The following is a 22,613-nucleotide window of genomic DNA, read 5'->3' as shown; positions in this document are numbered from 1 at the left end:
AAAGGCCCTTTGCACTCTCTAGAGTAGCACTCAGCAGCCTTGTTTGTATAGCCTGGCACCTCTGGCCACAGCTGATTGGATGAGGAGCGGCACTCAGGGTGACCTGGACCAATCAGAGTTCCTTCCCCGGGAATTTGGAATTAGGACTAAGAAGAAATATAACAACTAGGAAGGTATAGTATGAGATTATATTTTCTAAGATGTGGGATGAGAAGCAGACCTTTCATGAGCCCAGGCTGTGTTCCTGCCCTTGGATCCCTTGAGATACCTCTGAATCCTTATATTAAATTCCCCTTTTGCCTAATGGGGTAGACTCTCCAAAGATGACCACCATTAACATCTTCCTTCCCTGGATGCATAAGTCATTCTTCCAGGAGGAGATGGGATCTATTTCTCCTCTCCAACAGATTGCAGTGGAGCGATGCCCTACCAGTTCCAGACCTAGCTGTTAAGAATCCTGGAGACTTCCATCCTTGCTCTCTTGGGAGTCAGCTGCCATCTAAAGGACTCGGGCCAGACTACTGAATAAGGAAAGATTCCGTGGAGAGAGAGGGGCCATGCAGAGTGCACTGAGGCACAGACAAAGGTTTGGAGCTTTCCTGGCCCTTCCAGTCCAACCCAGCCACCCACTGAATGCAGTTGAGTTGAGTGAACCCAGGCTATGCCACATGGAGCAAAAATCAACCTAGCAGAGCCCTGCCTAAATTCTTAACCCACAGAATTATGAAAAAGAGTATACTATTGATGCTTGTAGTCAGTAAGTTTTGGGTGGTTTGTTATGCAGTGATAGATAACTGAAACAACCTAGCTGGAACTAATTCCTTTTCTTGCAAGCCAAGTGTCCTAACTAGTATAGAAAGTCTACAGCAGTCAGGTCATGCAAAATAAATTCTGAGATCCCACTTAGCCTTGAATAAGGGAGGTGGGGCAAAATGAGGCTCTTTAATGAGTTTCCCTTCTGACCATCATCTCTCCTTCTGGGGGTGCTGAAGAGAGCAGAGCTTGGTTGTGGGCTGAGTTACCACTCAGTGAAGGTTTAGACGCCGCCTTGGGCAAAAGCAGAGGCTCCAAGGTGAGAACCAACTCTGGTCCACTGCATCATCTGGTGCTCCCTGGGGCAGCAAACTCTAGCAAAACTGCCCCAGGGAGGCAGCACCTCCTGGGATGCCTTAGGGTGATTCTCCCAGGGAACTCTCCATGGCCTTAGGACCATGGAGACCAGTTCTGGCAGCTTTGGAGGTACAAACAGGTTAATAAGATCACTGGGAAGGAATCACTGGGCCAGCACAGAAGGGATTCTAGCTTCTAGCTCCCCAAATGTCCCCTCCAAACCTGAGCTTTAAAAGTTTCCATGTCCTGAAAAGTCTAAGAATTTGAGGCCATGCCTTCAGGAAAGACATCTAATAGTTTAGAACATAGTTCTGAGAGTCAGCCAGACAGGGACATATATCTTAGCTCTGTGTGACCTTGGACAAGTGACCTAAGCCTCAGTTTCCTCACCTGCAAAATAGCACCTACTTGATAGGGTTGAGAGGAGCAGTTAATGAGTTAAATCCATATCAAGTTTTTAGGTTTGATGTTTGGCACATAGTAAGTGCTCAATCAATAAATGGTACCCATTTATAATGATTGTTTATTATGTAAACGATGACTTCACTTGTCTCCCAGATGACTGTTCGGTAATAGAAAACTCAGCATCACAGAGCTGGTGTCGAGACCCAGAAGGGGACATAACTACATCTGCAGTTTTAACAGTTAGAAGAGCCAGAAGGAGCTCATTTGCTCTGAGAGGTGCAGCCAACAACAGGGTACAGGGTCCTCCACCAGACACCCCCAAATACTGTAGAGTTGGATCAGGAAGGATCCTGAGACTCAGACTGACCCGCCTCATTGGACAAGTGGGGAACTGAAGCCCCCAAGGCTCATTAACTGAGCCTCAGGTTCTGGAGGGGGAGCCCTGATGGCGCCCTGTTTTCGGCCTCCATCTGTGTCTGATGTGTCTCTCTCCTTTCATCTGACTTCACTCTGATCCTCTCCCAAGGAAGTGTGAGTAGAACAGGAATGAGGGCAGGTTCAAGGTCATAAGACAAATAGCATGGGCTTGCCTCTGGCAATGCTACCAGCGAGGGCTGGCAGCTGGAAGGGAGTGGCGGGGCGGGGGTGGGGGTGGGTGGGGGGGGTGGGGGCGGGGGACGGCCTCAGCCAGAGTCCTCTAGGACTATCCTCCCCGTTCTGGCAGAAAACATACTCTCTCAGCAAAGGGACACTCTGTCACCATGGGCTTGGCCCCAGCTTCCCTGGAAGGCTCTGAAATCTCCTTCAGGGGAAGCCAGGGGCTTGCCAAACAGGAGTCTCGGGCATGATTCTAGAACGGAGACCTTGGCCAGTGTAAAAAAACAAGTTTCCTCAGCAAATTTGTCATTAATGATTGTCCCCATTAACTAAGCATGCGCTCTGTGCCAGGCACCACGATAATCCTTTGCATGTGAATTAAACACTCCCCGAGACATGTGTGCTAATGTTATCCCCATTTTGCAGCTGAGGAAACTGAGGGGGAGGTAAAGTGCCTTATCTAAGGTCACACAGGGAATAAGTGGCAGAGCTGGAATTTGAAGCCAGGTCTCTCTGACTCTTGGGTCCCAGGGATTAACCACTGTGCTCTCCCACCATGTCACCAGGTCAGGCAATGTGGCAGGACATGGGGGACAAGGCAGGGAACCCATCAGCCCTGTTCTAGAATGTTCAAGCCAGAATCTGCTCAGTCCACAGAGATCCCCTTAACTTTACACCCAAAGGCAGCCTAGTGGCCACGCTTGCACAATGTAGCCAGCACCTCTGGCCACAGTTAACAGGGATAGAATCTGATATAAACATAAGGCAGCAGCCAATCATAGTGTCTTCCCTGGGAATATGGACCCTGGACTACAAAATTCTAAGCTCTCCAGCCTCTTGGTCACAGGAGATGCAGAAAGAAATTGGGGGGCAGCACTGTCTACCATGTTCACTCACTCACTCACCAAATATTTTACTCAACACCTACTATGTACTAGGACTGGGGATTCTGTGGCAAACAAAACAGGCAAAAATCTCTACACTCAGGAATCATAATCTAATGGGGAGAGAGATATAATCAATGTATAAAATTCAAAGTTAGCTAGTGGAAAGTGCTCCACAGGAAAAAGGCTGGAAGTTCTTGCTTCCAAGCAAGAATTTAACATCTATATTCTTCCTTCCTGCAAGGCTGAGGCTCCTTGTTGGTTGAAGTGAACACACACACACACACTCCCACACTCACATACACACATGCTCACAGACCTCCCACCTGGACAACTCCTCACTCCTGACGTATCTTTTAAAAAGCAAAATAAAAACTCAACCCTATAAGCAGACCCCTCAAGACCCATCCCTTTAGCAACCTACTGAGGAACCTGACGGAGGGCCGAGCACAAAGCTGACTCCGCCTGTGCCAGGCTATTTGTCATTTGTCAATGGCACCTCTGATCTCCCCAGCCCACTCTGAATAAAATGATCTGCAGAGGCTCAAATCAAAGGCGCCCACTTCCTGTGTGTTCACAGCATCATTTTCCATCCAAGAATCTTGTTAACCCCCCACTGAGTGGCTGGGTAGGGAGATGAAAGGGCACCCCAGTGCCCAAACCAGTTGTAAGCAGTTGGCAAAGGCTGCCCCTTGGAAGAAAGGTCTGGGGAGGGGGTGGCATCTCAGCAGCTCCTCCCAGTTCCCATTTGAGGTTCAGTCTTAGAGGACCCCTTAGTGGCCTCCCTGCATCCTGGCAGTGGAAGTTTCCACCCACACCAAGAGCCCCCTCTTCCATACATACGCTCACTCTCCTCTTCTCCCAGACACTCCTCCCCTCTCACTTCCCCACTCCACCCTTCCCAAGCCCAGGCACAGAGCCCTCCCTCTCTCTCTAACACTGTCCTGGCTCACTGATGCTCTGACACACACACCTTCTTACATCCCATACATGTTTTTTGTTACCTTTGCCCTCCAAACCCCACTTTTTCCCTTCCTCCTACCATTCATTAAACATGAAGTATGACCAGGCCTGGTCCAGGAACCGTACAAGCATCATTTCACTTACTCCTTACAACAATCCTGTGGGACTATTCCTTTTATTTCTCCCATTCTACAAGTGAGCAAACTGAGGCTCAGAGGGTGAAGCAACATGGCCCAGGATCCACAGCCGGCAAGCGGGGGAGCTGGGATGGAAGCCGGGTTCTTAGAGTCCAGACCCAACCTCTGCGACCTCGCTCTCGTGCTGGCCTCCCTTCAGGATGGATTTCTCCAATTCTCTCATCTAATTCGTTTCAGATATGCTCTTTCACATACTGTCTCTTTGACATACACTTCCTCTCCCTTACCTCACCCTCAGCTATCGTTCTGGCATCTGCATGGCCAATGTCTCTAGAACATATTCTTATGCAGCTGGAATGGGTATGACACCTGTGCTCACACACACGTCTCCAGCCTTCAGAGACAATCTCTCATCCCCCTCTCAGAAGATCCCTCCTTCTCCATCTTTAATGCACCCCCAGCCCAGAAGCCCCCTCCCCAGCCAGCCCCCAGCCCACTCTCTCCCCTGTTCTCTTTTCTGTCTTCCAGCTCTCCCACCTCATGCACCAAGGATTCCAGTTCTGCCTGAGTGGGTGGCTTGGCACATCACAGATCACAAACCCCGAAGGCAGCCCTGCCCCACCACAGCACACCCGCCCTGAGCAGCAGAGCCTCCTGGCCCTCACTGGCTCTCAGAACGGATGGGAAGCATCAGGCCTCACCCGATTCGCTCCTGCTCCATCTCTTCCATCTTCTCAGCACGAGCAATCACCCTGTTGATGATTTCCTTCTCCTCATCTGTCAGCTCTTCCTGCTTCCTTTGTCTGTCTGGCTGACCACTGGGGTGAACGGACCATCCTGTCTGGAGCCTGAAAGGTAATATAGGAAGGTGTGAGGCTGCAGACAAAGTCAGCAGTTGCAGAGTGGTGGTTAGGCTCTAGCTCCCGGAGTCTCGTAAACTTCAGTTCAAATCCCTGCTGGGAGACCCTGGGCAAAAGAATCCAATCTCTCAGAGCCTCAGTTTGCTCATCTGTACAACAGGACACACATACCTCTGATGAGGTTCTGATGAGCTTATTAAGTGCTTAGCACATGGCAGACACTCTGGAGGTAGCATGTGCAGGAAGTTCATGGAAACCTGGAGGATAATGGTGTTCTCAGGAAAAGAATCTAAACAGTAGACTTCTACAGCAGGAGTGGAAACAGTTCTGGGAGGCTGGTCTAAAGCCCTGGATCCCAGGTTGACGCCAGCCCCTGTCTGGCACAAATACATTTGGTGTAGGCCACAGAGTCCTTAAAAAAAAGTTTAAACTAGTGGTCAACTAGTTTTATAAAAATCTCTTGATTTCACATAAACATCTAGCTCTCCTGCCTCCAAAGCTCCTATAGCATTTTGAGTTCCATCCTGTGCTCTCCTTGATCTTTTTTTTAAAATACAGAAAGCAAATACTGATGTAGCACCTACTGGATGCCCACATTATCTCATTTAATCCTCACAACATTTCTACAAGGCAGGACTGTTACTGTCTATTTTCTGGTGAGGAGACATTAGACCACTTGCCCAAGGTCACATTGGCTGGGAAGTGGCAGAGGTGGAATTCGGACCTGGGCAGCCTGCACACTTAACCTCCACAGTACGGAGAGAACTGAACGCTGCAGAGGATCAGAGGCTGCTGGGTAGAGAGCTAACGCTGTGGTCTATGGCAAAGTATCATCCTCTCCACTAGTAACATGGTCCACACCCCAGGGCACTGAGGTGCATCGCCCAAGTGGAATGCAGGGTTCAACACCACTAGAAATTCTTGTCCCTGGTTGGGGGAAAAATCAGTAACTGTGAATCCCCTGGAGCCAGCACCCCATTAGCTGCCAGCCTCTATTACTTCCACTGCTCTAATCACGTCAGCAGGCATGAAATTGCCTTTTGACACTCAAAGTTGGAAATTAAAGGCCCCATCTTCCTCCCTGCTCCCGCCTCTTCTTCCATCCTCCCACCTTAGCTGGTTTGTTCAGAAGAGCACAGAAGGAAGAGTTTGAAAGCAATGGAAGCAGATGTCTTGGGGGCAAATATTGTTGCGAGAAAGGGAAGGAGGGGGTAGCCTGGGGAAATTCTGGTGGAAACACATCTTGCCTTGGATCAGGGGCCTCTGGGGATGAACAAACGCTAAACATACTCAAATCCCCTTCCCCGAACCCTCCAATGGCTTCTCATTGATTTAGAATAAAACCCAGGACTACACAGAGGTGGTGGTTGCACAATGTGGTGAATGTGCTAAATGCCACTGAAGTGTATGTGCACTTTAAAACGGTTAATTGCATGTTAAGTGAGTTTTACCTTAATAAAAGTAAGACTCAGTTTCTTGCCCATCTGCAAAGTCCTACCCGATCTGTGCTTTACCTGACTCTCCATCCTTTTCGCCCCCTCTCACTACACTCCAGCTGTACTGGCCTCCCTGCTCAATCTTGAACACTGAAACCTTGTTTTTGTTTCAGGGCTTTTGCACTTGCTGTCCCGGCTTCCAGGAACACTCATCTCCCCAGATCTCCCCCTTCTCATCATTCAGGTCTCAGCTCAAATGTCAGCCTTTCAGAGAGGTCTTCCTTGAGCTCTCATTGCCCAGGTTCACTTGTATCCATCACTAACTGAAATTATCTTTTAAAAGAAGTTTGTTGTTTACCTGTTTGTTGCCTCTCTCCCCCCACCTGAACGTAGGATTCCAGGAGGACAGGGACCTTGTCTGGGTCTGGGTCACTATTATGTCAATGGCATTTAGAATAGTGTCTGAGAGTAAGCACAGAAAGAGTTTTTGAGTAAGACACAATACCTTATGGCCAAAAGGGATGATAAATGTCTGATTATAAGTGTGACCCACAGCAAGACTGAAGCAACAGAAGTCACTTAGTCTAGGGGACCAAGGAGAGTGCGTTGAGGGAGTGATATCTACTCTGAGACCCTGAAGAGGATTTACTGTGATGCTGGTGGAGCTTAAATTTGGGACCCTTTGCTAGCACAGGCACCTTCCAAGGCCCTGGGAAGAGCCCTCGTAATGATCATCTGTCCTGAAAATTTTGTAAAAGAGAGATATTTTTGTCTTCTTTATTTTGAAGAGGGCTCTCCTAAATTACATAAGCTCCAGGCTGCAGAAAGGTATGGCTGGCTCCTACTGAGACCTCAGAGATAAACTAGAGTTGGTGAGAGGAAGGCAGAGGAAGAAACTGAGCCTGACAGAGGAATGGTCTTTGCAGAGGCCTGGAGTTGAGAGAGTGGGCAGTGCGCCTGAGGAGGTGAAGGAAGATCAATATGGTAGCCAGCCTACAAGATGCTCGCCAAGGATCTCTGCCTCCTGGTATTCACACCCTCCCTGTGTCATCCCCTCCCACACTGAATCCCAGCTGGTCCTGTGTGACCAGCTAAATACAATGGAAGTGACCGTGGGTGACTTCCAAGGCTAGGTCACAAAAGACATTGCAACTTCTGCCTTGGTGTCTTGGGTCATGCAGTCTAGGGGAAGTCAGATGCCATGTCATGAGGATACTCAAACATCCCTGTGGAGAGGAATTGAGGCCCCCTGCCAACAGTCAGCACCAAACGTGCCAGCTGTGTGATCCTCTAGCCCTTGTCGAGCCCTTATATGGCTGCAGCCCCAGCTGACATAAGACTACAACTGTGCCAGACCCACCCAGCCAAGCCACTCTCAAATATCTACCAACAAAAACTGCAAGAGGTAATAAGTAGTTTCTGTTGTTTAAGCCACTACGTTTGATATGATTTGTTCTGCAGCATTAGATAACTGGAAAAATCAGCCCAGCTGGAGGATAGAGACAGGGTGGCACAAAGCCCCAGCGATAGTGTCTGTGTTCATTTTCGATTGCTACATAACAAGTTATTACAAACTTAGGGGCTTTACACAACACACATTTATTATCTCACAGTTTCCATGTCAGAAGTCCAGGCACGGCTTCGCTGGGTCCTCTGCTCAGCATCTCACAAGGCTGCAATCAGTTGTCGGCTGGGTTGGGTTCTCATCTTGAGCCTTTCTGGGGAAGAATCAGCTTCCAGGCAAATTTGAGTTATTGGCAGAATTCATTTCCTGGCAGCCATGTGACCTAGGACCCCAGCTTTTTGTTGGCTATTAGCAGGAAGTCACCTCCATGTCTTGGAGGCAGCCTGCAATTCCTAACCAAGCAGACTTCTCCAATTTCATCCTGTGGGCCACTTCCTTCATCAAGTATACAAGGTGACTCTCAAGCTCCGGTCAAATGAGAAAGGGTCTTATATAACATGATGTAATCACAAGGGTGATGTTCCATCCCATTTGTCGTATTCTACAGGTTAGAAACACATCCCAGGTCCTGCACGCACTCAAGGCGAGGAGCTTACACAAAGGCATGAACACCAGGAGGGGAGGGCCATTGAGGATCACCTGAAAGCCCATCTGGCACAGCCTCCCTACAGGGGTCTTTCCAGCCTTGCTTGAATGCTCCCCGTGATGAAGACCTCACTCTCTCATTAGGAGTCTATGCCGTTCTGTTGGAAAGATCTTCCTTACAGTGTGCTAATATCCCTCAGCCTGATGTTTCTTCCCATTAATTGTAAAGGATACATTGGACTCCTGCATAATGAAGACCACCATCCTTCCCAAAGAGCCTTAGTTATAACCTCATCCAGCCACCTCCCCAGGTCCCTCTGGTTTTCTGTGGAAATGGATGCCTCAACTGCCCCTATTCTTCCTTCCTTCATCCCTTCTTTTCTTCCTTCATTCTCTTCTGATCGCCCCCTCCATTTATTTCCTGCCTTTACGAAGTAGCTCAGTGACCAAGACAGAGCACAGGTGAGATGCTGGGCCTCATACCCAGTGGAGACCCTTTCAAGGGCACATTCCCACAGCTCACAATCTGGTCATGGGTACGGTCAGCCATGGGTCAGACCTGAAGCCAATGCCTCTCACCCCACCACACAACTCGCTGGGATCAGAATGCACAGGAAATGCACGACTGCAGAAAGATAAGCAGGAATGGGGGTCCACAAGAGGTCTGCCGAGGACAACTGTCTCCATCTGCAGATGAGCAGAAGGCCTGCTAGAGGCTGCCGGCACCTCTGCAGACCCCCATCCTCTGCTCAGAAACACGCAGTTGACAAACAGTTCATCTAGTGTTTGAAAATGTCACTGATTGCTCTCAGTGGGGACTCGCAAGCCTCCTGTGGATTTTCATGTTTTAATCCCAAAAGTAAACAGAGGGAAATGAGATGGTTTTTCAAACCAAAGCCTTTGCTCTCAAGGGAGAAAATGGGCTTGTCTGGGCCTCCTCTGGGCTGGAGAACACTGTGAGCATGGGGGCCTTGAGAATTCTCCTGTGACAGGACGGTGGCACCCTTGCCAAGGGCCTCTGGGCACAGGATTCCAGCTCCACGTCCTTAAGACCAGAGTCCAGTGTTGGGATCTCATTAAAAACCAAAGGTGGAGATCAAAGTGTTGCTTCCTTGGACAAGTGACTCAGAGCATTGTATCCAGTCCAGTAAATACCCAGAGGGCCTATTGTGTACCAACTTGAGCCCTCCTTGACCTGGCGGGGTTTAAGATTGGAATTCTGGACCTGTGGCTTATTAGCAGTGTGTACTAGGGCCCTGAGCCACTCTGAATGCCAGTTTCCAGATCTGTTAAGTGGGAATGATTTCATGTCTGTTTCCTGCTGGGACCTTCAGAGGCTACCCCTGACCCTCAGTAGCTGCATGAGGAGAGACCCCTGGCTTACTGGCTGAGACAGGGCGAAGAGGGCTGGCCCATCTCTGCTCTCATTCACATACCTAGGACAATGCTTCCTGGAGAATCATCAAAGGGCACCTGCCTCCTATTTCCCCAAATTGTCTAAGCCATGGTTTTCAAACTATTGTCTGTAGTTCCCTGGAGGGATCTCAAAGGGCTGCAGGTGAGTGGGTCATAGAGGGACAGAGTGGGCAGGGAACCAGGCCCTCCATCCTCATTTCGGCCCAGATGGCAATGCTGGGTTCCCAACACTAGCAAAGCAAGGATGCCAGTTTAAAAACAAAGAGAGTGAGAGAAAAAATTTTTTAAAGAATTTAATATTTGATATTTAATAAAATCATGAGATATAGTTTATTACATTGGTGACCTCAATACTTCACCATTCTAAGCATCCATGCCCTTTGCCATGTGACTTTGAAATTGATCTCACCAAAAGGTCAGGGTCTTTCTCCCTACCCCTTGAATCCTGCTTGGACTTACGGCTTACTTTGGCCAATAAAACACAGGGGAGAGATGTTGTGCCATCCGGGGCTAAGCCTGCAAAAGCCTTGTGTGTTTCTACTTACTCTCTTACTCTCTGTCATCACCATGACAAAAAGCTCAGGACCGCCTGTTGGAGGATGAGAGGCACGTGGATCAGAGCTGAGTCATTCCAGCCACAGCCATCCTAGATCAGACAACCCTTTGATACATGAGCAAGCCCAGCCAAGATCAGCAGAGCCACCAGCTGAGCCCAGGTCCCTGAGAATAAGTCATCGTTTTTCTATCCCACTGAGTTTTAAGGTGGTTTGTTACACAGCAAAAGATAACTGATATGCTATCTACTGTGGCAACAAAAAAGTGAAGCTTGTTAAACTCCCTACATTTACTTTACAGTTTGGTATTATTTTAACTTACAGTTGCACCGTGGTATGTTTAATGCTTTCAGCCATGACAGGTCTTTATCCATCGCCACTCTTTATCTGTCTTATATATTTAGCTTCTGAATAAAATAGTATTCAAAGAAAGAACTTTGCTGCTAACAGACGTCTAAAGATCACTGCAGTTGACCTGCTCATCTTCCAGATGCTTGACACTCAGAAGAGGGAAGAGAATTGCCAAGAAATTCTCTTGTGTGGGGAGAATATGGTCAGAGGCTCGAGACACCAGCATTCTGGACGTGCTTCATCTGTGGACCTGAATGTACTTGGTTAGGTGCATCTAGAGATGGTCAGAAGGAACTCTCCCAACAAACCAGCACCAGTGGCCTCTAACACAAAAGGAAATTAGTCCTGACTGCAGGTGGAAGCCCCTCACAGATGTTTCCCCCTAAAATACTGCAAAGGGCAGATTCCCAGCTCCTTCCTGCCTCCCACCTTGATTCTTCATTTCATGCACACAATAGTCACGTAATAAATACCCACCGGATGTCTCTATTAATATATTATAACTCCCAAAAGGAGTGGGATGATGGAAATGCTGTCAGGGCACGAAGGCTCTGAAGCATTAAACAGCGGTGGTGTGCAGAAAATGAATCCTTTTTCTTTCCTTTCTTCGTATCCCCTCCCTTCCCCCAGGATGCCGACAGAAGCAGGTGTCAGCAGGAAGTCTCTTTACAGCCCAGTGAATGAGATTTTAATGAATCCTGAAGGGGAGGCTGTGGAAGGAGGGGCATCCACACCACAAAACATGTTACATAAGCCCTGCTGGTAAAAAGGCCCTTTTGGATGAAATTTACCCCTAACAGACTAAAGAGGGTGCCAAAAGGATGCTGTGGTTTCCCGACTCCCTTCAGAAAGCTAAGGGGATCTCGGGCTCCTGGGAATCTTTTAAGCCAGACTGAGTGCCATTCAGCTTTTCTAAAATCCCATGCTCTCTCTCCTATTTGGACTTTGCACATGCTGTTCCCTTACCTGGAACTCCTCTGTCTCTTCTCTATCTTGTACCTCCTTTACATGGTCTCAGCTTACACATTACTTCTTCCAGGAAGCTCTCCCATCATGACCCCAAAGTCTGGTTAGGTGCCCATCATTGTGGTCCCTTGGCCCCTGTGATTCTGCTATTATAGCTCCTTGCACTATAAAGTGTATTTGTTGGTGACTGACTATTTATTTGTTTATAAACCCTTCTAGACATCCACTCAGACTTTGGCTAACCTTGTATTCTTGGTGCTTAGCACATCGCATGATATGTGTTTGTTAATGAAGGAAGGGAGGGAGGGAGGGAGGGAGAAAGGGAAGAGGAGAGGAGAGGAAGGAGAGGATGAAGGAGGGAGGGAAGGAGGATGGACATACACCCTACCTTTCAGCTTTCAGCTTTCAGGAAGCCTGAAGCACTTGGGACCCTCTGAAGTCATGAACTTCTCTCTTGTGATGTTCATATTTATAATCGCACAACATCTCAGCATCTCTCCCTAGCATGTCTGAATGATATGCTCACAATATTCATAAAAAGACCAGAATTTTACCAGCCAACACAGAGACTGTAGAACACACACCGTACATATATGCATGCACACACAATGTATACATACAAGGTATATATATATATATATATATATATATATATATATATAAAATACACACAAGGGTAAAGCAAGGTTGTGATCCACACCTTCCTCTGATTTTGGTGCTTTACGGTTTACAAAGCTTTCCCATGCATCTCATATGACCGTACCACCTCCCAGTGAAGGTGGAAGGGCAGGGTTAACATACCCACATTATGGCCAGGGCTCAAGGAGGTGAAGGGCAGTGCCCCAAGGCCACACTGACATTGAGTCCCAGAGCAGGACTCAGACCTGGGTGTTCTAAGGCTAGACTCAGCGCTCTGGCTGTGGCTCTGTGAAAACTTCCCCATCAAGGGGAAGGTAAAAATGACCTCCCATAGTTTCCCAATGTGTACACACAACCAAAGCCCCATCTGCTTTGCAGCCTGACTGTTCATTTGTTGGACCCAGCATCCAATCTGTCATGCATATTTAGGAAATGAATCCAATTTAAAACAAAAGTTATGAGCAAAGATAGGACCTCTGAGTCGAAGGCATTTCACTGGGAAATCAGGCTGACCTTCCATGAGGTGACAGAGACCGTGTGCACAGCACATAACTCCCCACAAGCTCTGTTCTGCTCACCAGCATCTTTGATTAATGATAGTAGTCATGTGAGTTAATATTTTCTTTATCTACAAACAGTGTTCCCAGGCAAACTGGTGCAGAAACAGAGGCACACGGTGGTTAATAAGCTTGCTGAACCCCACGAATTGCTAACAAAAATTAAACTGAGGGCTCCCCTAAGGAATATTTTCCAACCTTTTATCAAGATTTTTTTTTTGAAATTTCCTATTTTTCTTTCTCAAGAGGGGTATGTGTTTTTTTTTTAACAACTGGAATTTGTTTTTAGATATGTAAAACATGCTAGTTCCTTTTTGAACCATCTCTCTTTAGGGACAAGCCACTTTAATCAGAAAAGAGATACAATTCAGTCTGTAGAAAAATAAAAGTATTACAAAATACTCACTGTTCTTTATCACTGAAGGAAGGCAAAGAAAGGAGAGAAAGAACAAAATGAATAAAGTTCGGGGAAAAAAATCTCTCAACAATGTCAACACTGTCTGGATGCCACAACCGCACAGTTCTGTTTAAATCACAGTGACCTACTTCCATTTCTTATCAGTCATTATTATCTTATTCCAGCACATCTAAAACAAGGCTGCAGCAATGTAGGGTTGTATGAGCCACAGCCTTGATTAAAATGACCAATCAGTTCAGCTTATTAATTAACCAATCTGATCATTTATGTATTTGAATAATGTTTTCTGGCACTAAAAAGGAATCACTTAATGATAACAGGGCCACCATCATTCTTGGTTTCTGTTGTTTCAAACACTGGGGGATAAGGAGCACACTGAGGTAGGCAATGAGCCCTGAACCCGTGACTGAATCATCCAAAAGCAGAACTCGCAGTGCCCCAGTTTGGGGAAGCAAGTCCTTCCATTCTAAAAAGGAGACCAGCCTCTCCACTTACTAGACATGCTACCATAGGCAGGTCACATCTCCTCTTTGTGCCTCAGTTTCCACCTCTGATCTCTGGCACTCTCAGGCTTGCAGACTTGAAAACTATAGAGAAGTATCAACTATCGGAGACCAGCATTTCTCCACACGTATCAACAACATAGACAGCTGAAGCCCTGTCCTACCGATGCAAGAAACAGATACACTCACTTCTTTCAAAAACAACCACAACTGTGTTCCAAACACCATCGTCAGATTCAAGGAGACTGAGAGAAATCACAAAGGCAGTAAAGTGTATCTGGCTAGCCAGCAGTTAATTAAGACTAGATTTCTTAATTTATTGGAGAAAGACATTTGAAGCGTCTGCATTAGCACATCATCACTGCTGCAGACTAGATAGCATGTGTGATGACTATAATTCACCCATTAGCATTTATTGGAAAATAATTTTAACATCTGAAGAAAATGCAGTAGCAATCAAGCCAGCTGGATGTATTCAGAATGCCAAGATGTTTCACAGGAGCCCAGAAGCACTTGAATGAAACTGCATCCAAACTGTTTGAATAATTCTAATTTAATTGTAAGGCAAATTGTTTGGCTTCATATCGACTAAAGTAAACTTTGATGGGTTTTAATTAACTGACATTTCTTAAATAAAATAAATATTTTACCCCATTCACCTTCAGGCAACTGTTTATCTTACAGAGACAATTTTTGGCTGATGGAATATTGTCTGCCAAGTAAGGCTGGCTTCAAGAGGACATCATGGGAAGGGCTTGGAAACTAGAAGTTTCCTTTCAAAAAGGAAACCAACAGAGATCAATAATGTCTTCAAAACTATAAAACTTGTAGAACTAGAGGAGGTTTTAGGTAGAAGTAGTAAATAGGGACTTTTGCTTCAAGAATATGAGTGCACTAAATATTCCAAAAGACCCTAGGATTGCTAGAAAATAAGGGAATTCTCCAACAACCCTCCCTACTTCGAAACAAATAAAACAGACTTCATCACAATAAAAAACTTTTCCTCTTCAAGACTCTGTTACGAAAAAGAAAATGCAAGTCATAGACCAGGAAAAATACGTGCAAAATGTGTCTCCAGCAGAGGACTTTTATCTACAACACATGACAAAAAGCTTAGAAAACTTAGTAACAAGAAGATAAAGGACCCAATTTTTAAATGGACAAAGTATTTGAACACTTTAACAAAGAGGTTATACGAATGGCAAAATTACAAAAGAAGACATTCAACATCATTAGTCATTAGGGAAGTGCAAATTAAAATCACAAAACTAATACCACTATGCACACATTAGAATGGTTAAAATGGAAAAGACTAATCATATCAAGTGTTGGTGAGGAGGAAGAGAGATGGAACTCTTGTACACTTCTGGTGGAAATTTAAAGTGGTACAACCAATTTGGAAAACAGTTTGGCAGTTTTTTAAAAAGTTAAACATACACCTACTATCCATACCACTGAGACATTCTACTCCTAGGTATTTACTCAAGAGAAATGAAAGTATATGTTTATACAAATTTTATTTGTACTAGCCCAAAACTGGAAACAACCCAAATGTTCATCAATAGGTGAATGGATAAACAAATTGTGGTATATCCACACAATGAAATACTATTTAGCAATAAAAAGGAATAAACTATTGATATGAAAAACAATATGGATGGATCATGAGATAATTATGCCAAGTGAAAGAAGACATCTCTCAAAAAAGGAGTACATACTGAATGATTCCATTTCTAGAAATTCCAAAAAATGCAAAGTAATTTATAGTTACAGAAAGAAGATTAGTAATTACTTAGGGATGGGTGGGGAGAGGGAGGGGCAGAAAGGAGAGACTGCAAAGGGGAATGATTGTGCGCATATGCGTAAAAATGATCAAACTGTACTGTTCGAGGTAAATCAATTATACCTTTATGAGGCAATTTTTTAAAAAAGAAAAAGAAAACCCAGCAAACTGAATCCAGAACAGGGAGCTGTGAGCAGTAAGCCAATGTAAATACCAGCATTATGTTCCAGAGGCTGACTCTGAGCTCCTAACAAGGTGAGGAAGCTGAATCTGAGACCCCCACTTTGAGCCAGGACCCTCTAAGGGAGCTCAGGTCACATCCTGGGTGAGCAGCACACCTGATTCCTGGCAGAAGCAAGTGCAAATCTCTCTGAAGAAAATATTCCCATGGTAGATCCCCAGGATTCTCACAGATTGAGCTCACAATAAAAAATTACCAAGCGTTTAAAAAACAAGACCTTTGAGTGAAAATCTGCAGGGATGATAAACAATAGACTTAGATTGTAAAGGTCTTCAGGCAGTGGTGTGCTGGTAAATGTTTAACAGTTGAACCTCTGGAGAAAAAGCCCCACTGTGGCTGATTTCGAGTACCTATATGATGTCACTAAATGCAGAACTGGGAGGAAACATGCAGTAGTGTACTATTATATAGTATTTCACCATACAGGTATCATAGGCACAAATAACATAGAGAATAACAAAACATAGTAAAATAATTAAGAAGTGATAGGGGCAGAACAGGAATAAAGATGCAGACATAGAGAATGGACTTGAGGACACGGGTAGGGGGAAGGGTAAGCTGGGACGAAATGAGAGAGTGGCATGGACATATATACACTACCAAATGTAAAATAGATAGCTAGTGGGAAGCAGCACAGGGAGATCAGCTCGGTGCTTCGTGACCACCCAGAGGGGTGGGATAGGGAGGATGGGAGGGAGACACAAGAGGGAGGAGATATGGGGATATATGTATATGTATAGCTGATTCACTTTGTTATAAAGCAGAAACTAACACACCAGTGTAAAGTAATTATACTCCAATAAAGATGTTAAAGAAAATTAAGAAGTGATTAATGTTAAGTATTCACCACCTTTGTGTTTAATGTAATTTAATTGTAAAACTATACAACTTAATTTTTAATTCTGGCCATGTTTAACAACTGACTTGCAAAATTCCTGAAAATTTAACATCAGCTCTAAGGAACCACCATGGTACAGATCCAGCACACCACTGATTCAGGTATAATAGTTACTGGAAAGAGTATGTGAAGTTATTTTATGTGAAATTTCCCAATTTTTAAATGATCAGGCCAAAAATAAAAAAGAAAAAACACATTTCTGCAAGTCAGAGTCAGCTGGTGGCCTGCCAGTTTGCAATCTCTGATCTAGTCCAACTTCCTTATTTAATTGATGACGAAACCAAGGCCCAAAGAAGGGAAAGAGATTCACCCAGAGTAGCTCAGATCTAGAACCAGAACCAAGTCTGATTCTAACCACCAGGTCAGTGCTGTTTCCATTCCACCAAGCCACCTCTCATTTAGGGCATGGAGCTCAGAATTTAATCTTGTTACTCCAACCTTGCAAAGAAGTAAAATCAGTGAAGTTTCCACAACAAACTCCCACTAGGTTCTTCTTCCTCCACCCCAGGGAGGGAAATTTCTTTCCTTGCTATTCCTCTCCTCCTTCAAGTGTAGATCAGGACCTCATTGCCCCAAAGCAAACAACTCCCAGGAACACCCAGCGACTTACTTTGATTGCTGGGGTCGGTCACTGGGACACATCCAACGGCTAGAGCTGTTGCTGAACACGGTGTCAGTCATGGTAGAAGGCCAGTGCTCCTGGAAAACAACAGCCCAGAAAGGACATCATGCAAACAGTCATTCAATCACCCTTTATTTCTCAGGGCCCTGGTCTATGCCAAGCACTCTGGGGGATACAGAGAAGAAACGGAACTTCATCCAGCTTCTCCGCTTTCCAGATGGGGACTTTCAGGCCCCAAGAGGGAAACTGTCACAGCTCCCTCGTGGCAGAAATGGATCAGAGGGAAGAACTTCCTCCCTTTAATCCGTGTTCCTCCCATTCATTGTTGATGCAAGACCACATATCCAGGAGGGAGGGTCAGAGCTCTTAACTCCAATCCAGGGTCTTTCTACTAGAGGAAGTCATCTGACTCATGTACTAGTCAACTTGGACTTAGTCACGTCAAAAAGAAAACAAACCCACGTCTTGAGAGTTTTGAGGTCCCAAATGCCAGAGTCATCCCTGGCTTGCTTTCTTTTTAATACTCTACACCCAAGCCATCAGAAAGTCATGTTGGCTTCACCATCATAATAGATCCAGAATCTTCCCAATGTTCTGTGCCTAAATTGCTACTATGCTGATCCAAACCACTACTATCCCAGCCTGGCTAACTATAGGAGCCTCTTCACTGGTCTCTCTGCTTCTGCCCTTGGCCCACTTCAGTCCATGCTCCACACAGTGACCAGGGAGATCATCACAAACATAAATCACAGCTTGTGAAAACAGCACCATCACGGTTAGAATCTCCCTGCTAAAATGTAAGCCTCTTGCAGAACTCTTTCTGTTTTGTTCTCTGCTTAATGTCCAATATCCAGCATAGCGCCTGGCACATAGAAGGCACTTAATAAATATTTGTTGAATGTGTGAATGAGTCTCCATCAACACTAAGTTTAGCTGAACTCAGCCAAGCTTATGTCCTTTCTGAACTTCCCCTCCTTGCCCTTCCCCCAGGTCTAAGCAAAGAATAAGGGGAAAGAGGGACTTCCCTGGTGGTCCCATGGTAAAGAATCCGCCTTGCAATGCAGGGGATGCGGGTTCGATCCCTGGTCAGGGAACTAAGATCCCACATGCCGTGGGGCAACTAAACCCGTGTGCCACAACTACTGAGCTCATGCGCCTCAACTAGAGAACCTGCGTGCCACAAACTACAGAGCCCATGCGCTCTGGAACCCGCGCGCCACAACTACAGAGCCCACGCACCCTGGAGCCTGAGCACCACAACCAGAGAAGAGAAAACTCACCGCCACAGCTAGACAGAAGCCCGTGCACCACAATGAAGAGCCTGCGTGGTGCAACAAAAGATCCCGCATGCTGCAACTAAGACCCAACACAGCCAAAAAAAAAAAAAAAAATAATAATAATAATAAGATAAATAAATAAATAATAAATAAATCTCTAAAAAGAATAAGGGGAAAAAGACCATGGAGATCACATTTAATTTATTTTTTAAAAAAGCCTTAGAAGGTAGGTCACTGTGTCCAGTGGGTTCTGATTTCCCTGAAGGTCTTGGTGCAATACAGTCTTTTTTCCTAGGAAGCTGAATAGATGAGCAGTTGGGAGGTGAACAGGGAGAGAACTCTCTTTCCTATTCTACAGCCAGTGCAATTATTAAATCTTCGTGTGGTTGAAGCCGGGGATCGGGGGGCTGATGGTTGGACACAGGGAAGGAAAGGCCCCTTAGAGAAAAGCCATTTCATCTGCTCCCGGGTGGTTAACATAATCTTCCCAGATTAATATGACCATTTCATTGTTTCCACTTTGAAAACAGAAAGAAAGGAGAGATGACTCCTGTTGTGAAGGGAATCTGCTGAAAAGAACCTTAACGTCTCATTATTGCCTGTGCGAAGAGCTGAATGAGGCTGTCCTGGGCCCCCTGGGGGCGTCCTCAGCTGCCCTTGGTCTGGACAGCCAAACGACCGTTCATTTGATTACCTCGCCTCCTGCTTTGAGGCAGAGAGGCAGCACTGACCTTGGAGGATCCCAGGAGGTCGGGGTGGGGGAGAGCTGGGACAAGGAATACACTGTCCCCTCCCAGGAACTCTGATCTCCAAATTCTGTTGCCCTCAAGGCAGAACGTGGCTTGCCCACCCTCTCTTGCATTCAGCCAGGCGTACCCGGAGCTCATTTCCTATTAAAATTCTGCCTGCAAAGCCCAAACTCACTGGCTGGCCGCCCCATGGAAACCACCCAGCTCTGTCCCTCCAGGCCAGAAGCCATCCTGGACAGCATTGGTTATTTCAGCTTTGCCACCCAGGCTTCTCAGAGTATAACATCCCAGGATGGGCTCCTTGCCCCGGTCAAGCAGCCTGGGCCTGGAGAGGGAAGCCTGAGTAATCAAGGCTATTTGAACAACTGGAGTAACAGCCCAGAGAGGGAAGGTCATGTGTCCACATCTCAGCTGGGGGTGGAGATGCCCGTGGAGGTGAGTGGGTATAGCAGAAATTGCTGATGCCCCTTAGAGGTGGGGCTCCCACCCCACCCCCAGCCTCTAGGAGTGTTAGCAACTAGGGGCTTATGGTAGCCCCACTTTACAGAGCATTGCCCTCAGCCAAAGAGAGCAGCTGCCTTGCCCAGAGTTATCTAGGAGGCTACCCCCACCCCAGGGAGCAGCCCAGAGCCATGACTAACTGACAAGGGGACCCTCTTACACTGTTGGTAGGAATATAAATTGGTGCAGCCACTATGGAAAACAGTATGGAGGTTCCTCAAAAAACTAAAAATAGAGTTACCATATGATCCAGCAATTCTACTCCTGGGCATATATCCGGACAAAACTCTAATTTGAAAAGATACATACACCCAAGTGTTCACAGCAGCACTACTTACAATAGCCCAGACATGGAAACAGTCTAAATGTCCATTGACAGATGAATGGATAAAGAAGATGTGGTATATATATACAATGGAATATCACTCGGCCATAAGAAAGAATGAAATAATGCCATTTGCAGCATCATGGATGGACCTAGAGATTGTCATACTAAGCGAATAAGTCAGAAAGAGAAAGAGAAATACCATATGATATCACTTATATGTGGAATCTAAAATATGACATAAATGAACATATCTAAGGAACAAAAACGGACTCAGAGAGAACAGATTTGTGGTTGCCAAGGGGGAGAGGGGTGGGGGAGGGAAGTATTGAGAGTTTGGGATTAGCAGATGCAAACTATTATATATAGAATTGGATAAACAACAAGGTCCTACTGTACAGCACATGGAACTATATTCAATATCCTGTGATAAGCCATAATGGAAAAGAATATGAAAATATATATATATATATATATATATGTATAACTGAGTCACTTTACAGCAGAAATTAACACAACATTGCAAATCAACTATACTTCAATACAATTTTTTTAAAAAACCTGTCTCAGGTTCTGCTTCCAGAGAACTTGACTTCATGTGAAAGTAGAAGGGAGAATCTTAGGAAAGCGGGGCTCTGGTCCCGGAGCTCATTATGTCACCTCAGGCAAGCTGCTTAACCATTTCCAATCTGACAGAGCTGGATCCTAACATATCCCCTGCCTGCCTGCAAATAATACTCCATGAAGTCCAGCCAAGATCTCAAGTTTACGGGTGAGTTAACAGAAACGGAGGAAGTCCAATGGCGAGCCCCTGACATTTTCAGATCATCCCATCTTTCTCACTGCCCACTACAGAGACAGCATCACCATGATGGACAGAAAGCCAGGGAGGACCAGCAGAGGGAAACCACCCATTGATCTCAGGAGCAGAGGTAGAGGTGGGTGTGTCAGATAAATGTGTGTTCCAGCCCTAGGACCGCAGCAGAATCTTGGGGTCACTGAGATGATGAGTTTAGGCACCTCCACACTCCCTGATGCACAGTAAGCACTTGTAGAATGGTAATTCCCTTTTCCTACTTCTCCTAGATCATAGTTTATCTGACAGTAAGGACTAACATTTCTTGGGCATCTACTATGTGCCAAATTCCATAGCTTCATTAAATAATGAAGCTTTTATCCTTACAGTCCTTAAGCCTTTATCCTTATAGTCTTACTCCTAGGTAAGTGGTGTTATCCTCATTTTACAGGCGAGAAAGCTGAGACCCAGAGTGGTTAAGCCACCTGCTCAAAATCACACAGCTACCAAGTAGCAGAGCCAGTCCTTGAACTCTGTCTCCAAAGCCCAGGTGCTTATGCACTACTGTGTTCACACCTGTAGGACACTCCTCCCTGGACTTCAGATTGTTGGGTTCTGATGAGTGTTTGATGGCCATTGGCCCCTGGCTGCATTCGCACCTCAGCCTCAGCAACGAACAGAGACCTGCCCACCCAGACCCCTGCCTGGAGACTCTGAGAGATCACATGCTTCGGCTCCACCAGGGTAGAAGCACTGGCTTAAATCTAGTGCTGCAGCTGCAAGTTCAGAAAGCATAAAATAATTGCCTCCCCTGGAAGCCAGAGGCTCAGGTCTTTCCTGGGCAAAGGGTCCCCCACAGCCCGGCTGTGAGCCCCAAGGAACTGTCTGCTTTTAGGAATGAAAGCAACAACAGCAACAATCGCTAGTTCAAATATCAAGGGCTTGGTACCTGCTAAGTGCCTTTCAGGTTTTATCTCATTTAATCCTCACAATAGCCTTAGAAGGTAGATGTTCTTCTTATTCCATTTCACAAATGAGTAACTGAGTCACAGAGAGTTTAAGTGGGCTTCCCAATGACCTGCTTTAGTCAATGAAGCAATCTAAATGACGAATAACAAGCACTGGCTAGCTGGATGTTGGTGCATCTGTACGGTGGAGGACTGCACAGCTGTAAAGGATAATGAGAGGGCTTCCCTGGTGGTGCAGTGGTTGAGAATCTGCCTGCCAATGCAGGGGACACGGGTTCGAGCCCTGGTCTGGGAAGATCCCACATGCCGCAGAGCAACTGGGCCTGTGAGTCACAACTACTAGGCCTGCGCGCCTGGAGCTTGTACTCCGCAACAAGAGAGGCCGTGACAGTGAGAGGCCCGCGCACCGCGATGAAGAGTGGCCCCCGCTTGCCGCAACTAGAGAAAGCCCTCGCACAGAAACGAAGACCCAACACAGCCAAAAATAAAATAAATAAATTAATTAATTCATTAAAAAAAAAGAATAATGAGATTCTTTATGACGGATATGGATTGATCACCAAGATTAACTGTCTAGTGGAAAAGCCAAGATGTAGAACAATATTCC

At 45.9% G+C, this 22,613-nt stretch overlaps 1 protein-coding gene across 5 annotated transcripts in view; it reads right to left on the bottom strand.

Moving 5' to 3' along the window:
* Positions 1-22,613, bottom strand: part of RPH3A (rabphilin 3A) — a 101,509-nt gene that overhangs the window by 50,147 nt on the left and 28,749 nt on the right. Inside the window, exons 2-4 of one of the 5 annotated variants that reach the window (XM_082416488.1) lie at positions 17,379-17,467; positions 13,332-13,343; positions 4,798-4,944 (exon numbers count right to left, since the gene is read on the bottom strand). In XM_082416488.1, coding sequence (XP_082272614.1) covers positions 4,798-4,944; positions 13,332-13,343; positions 17,379-17,467 — 248 coding nt within the window. Of the gene's footprint in view, positions 1-4,797; positions 4,945-7,989; positions 12,022-13,331; positions 17,358-17,378; positions 17,468-22,613 lie in introns of those variants that run through there. The other 4 variants (XM_082416484.1, XM_082416486.1, XM_082416485.1 and 1 more) reach the window with 4 other exon arrangements.

Source organism: Balaenoptera physalus (assembly GCF_965194825.1).
Source record: "Balaenoptera physalus genome assembly, chromosome: 12".
Classification (NCBI taxonomy): domain Eukaryota; kingdom Metazoa; phylum Chordata; class Mammalia; order Artiodactyla; family Balaenopteridae; genus Balaenoptera; species Balaenoptera physalus.
This window is presented reverse-complemented; position numbering and strand designations above follow the sequence as displayed.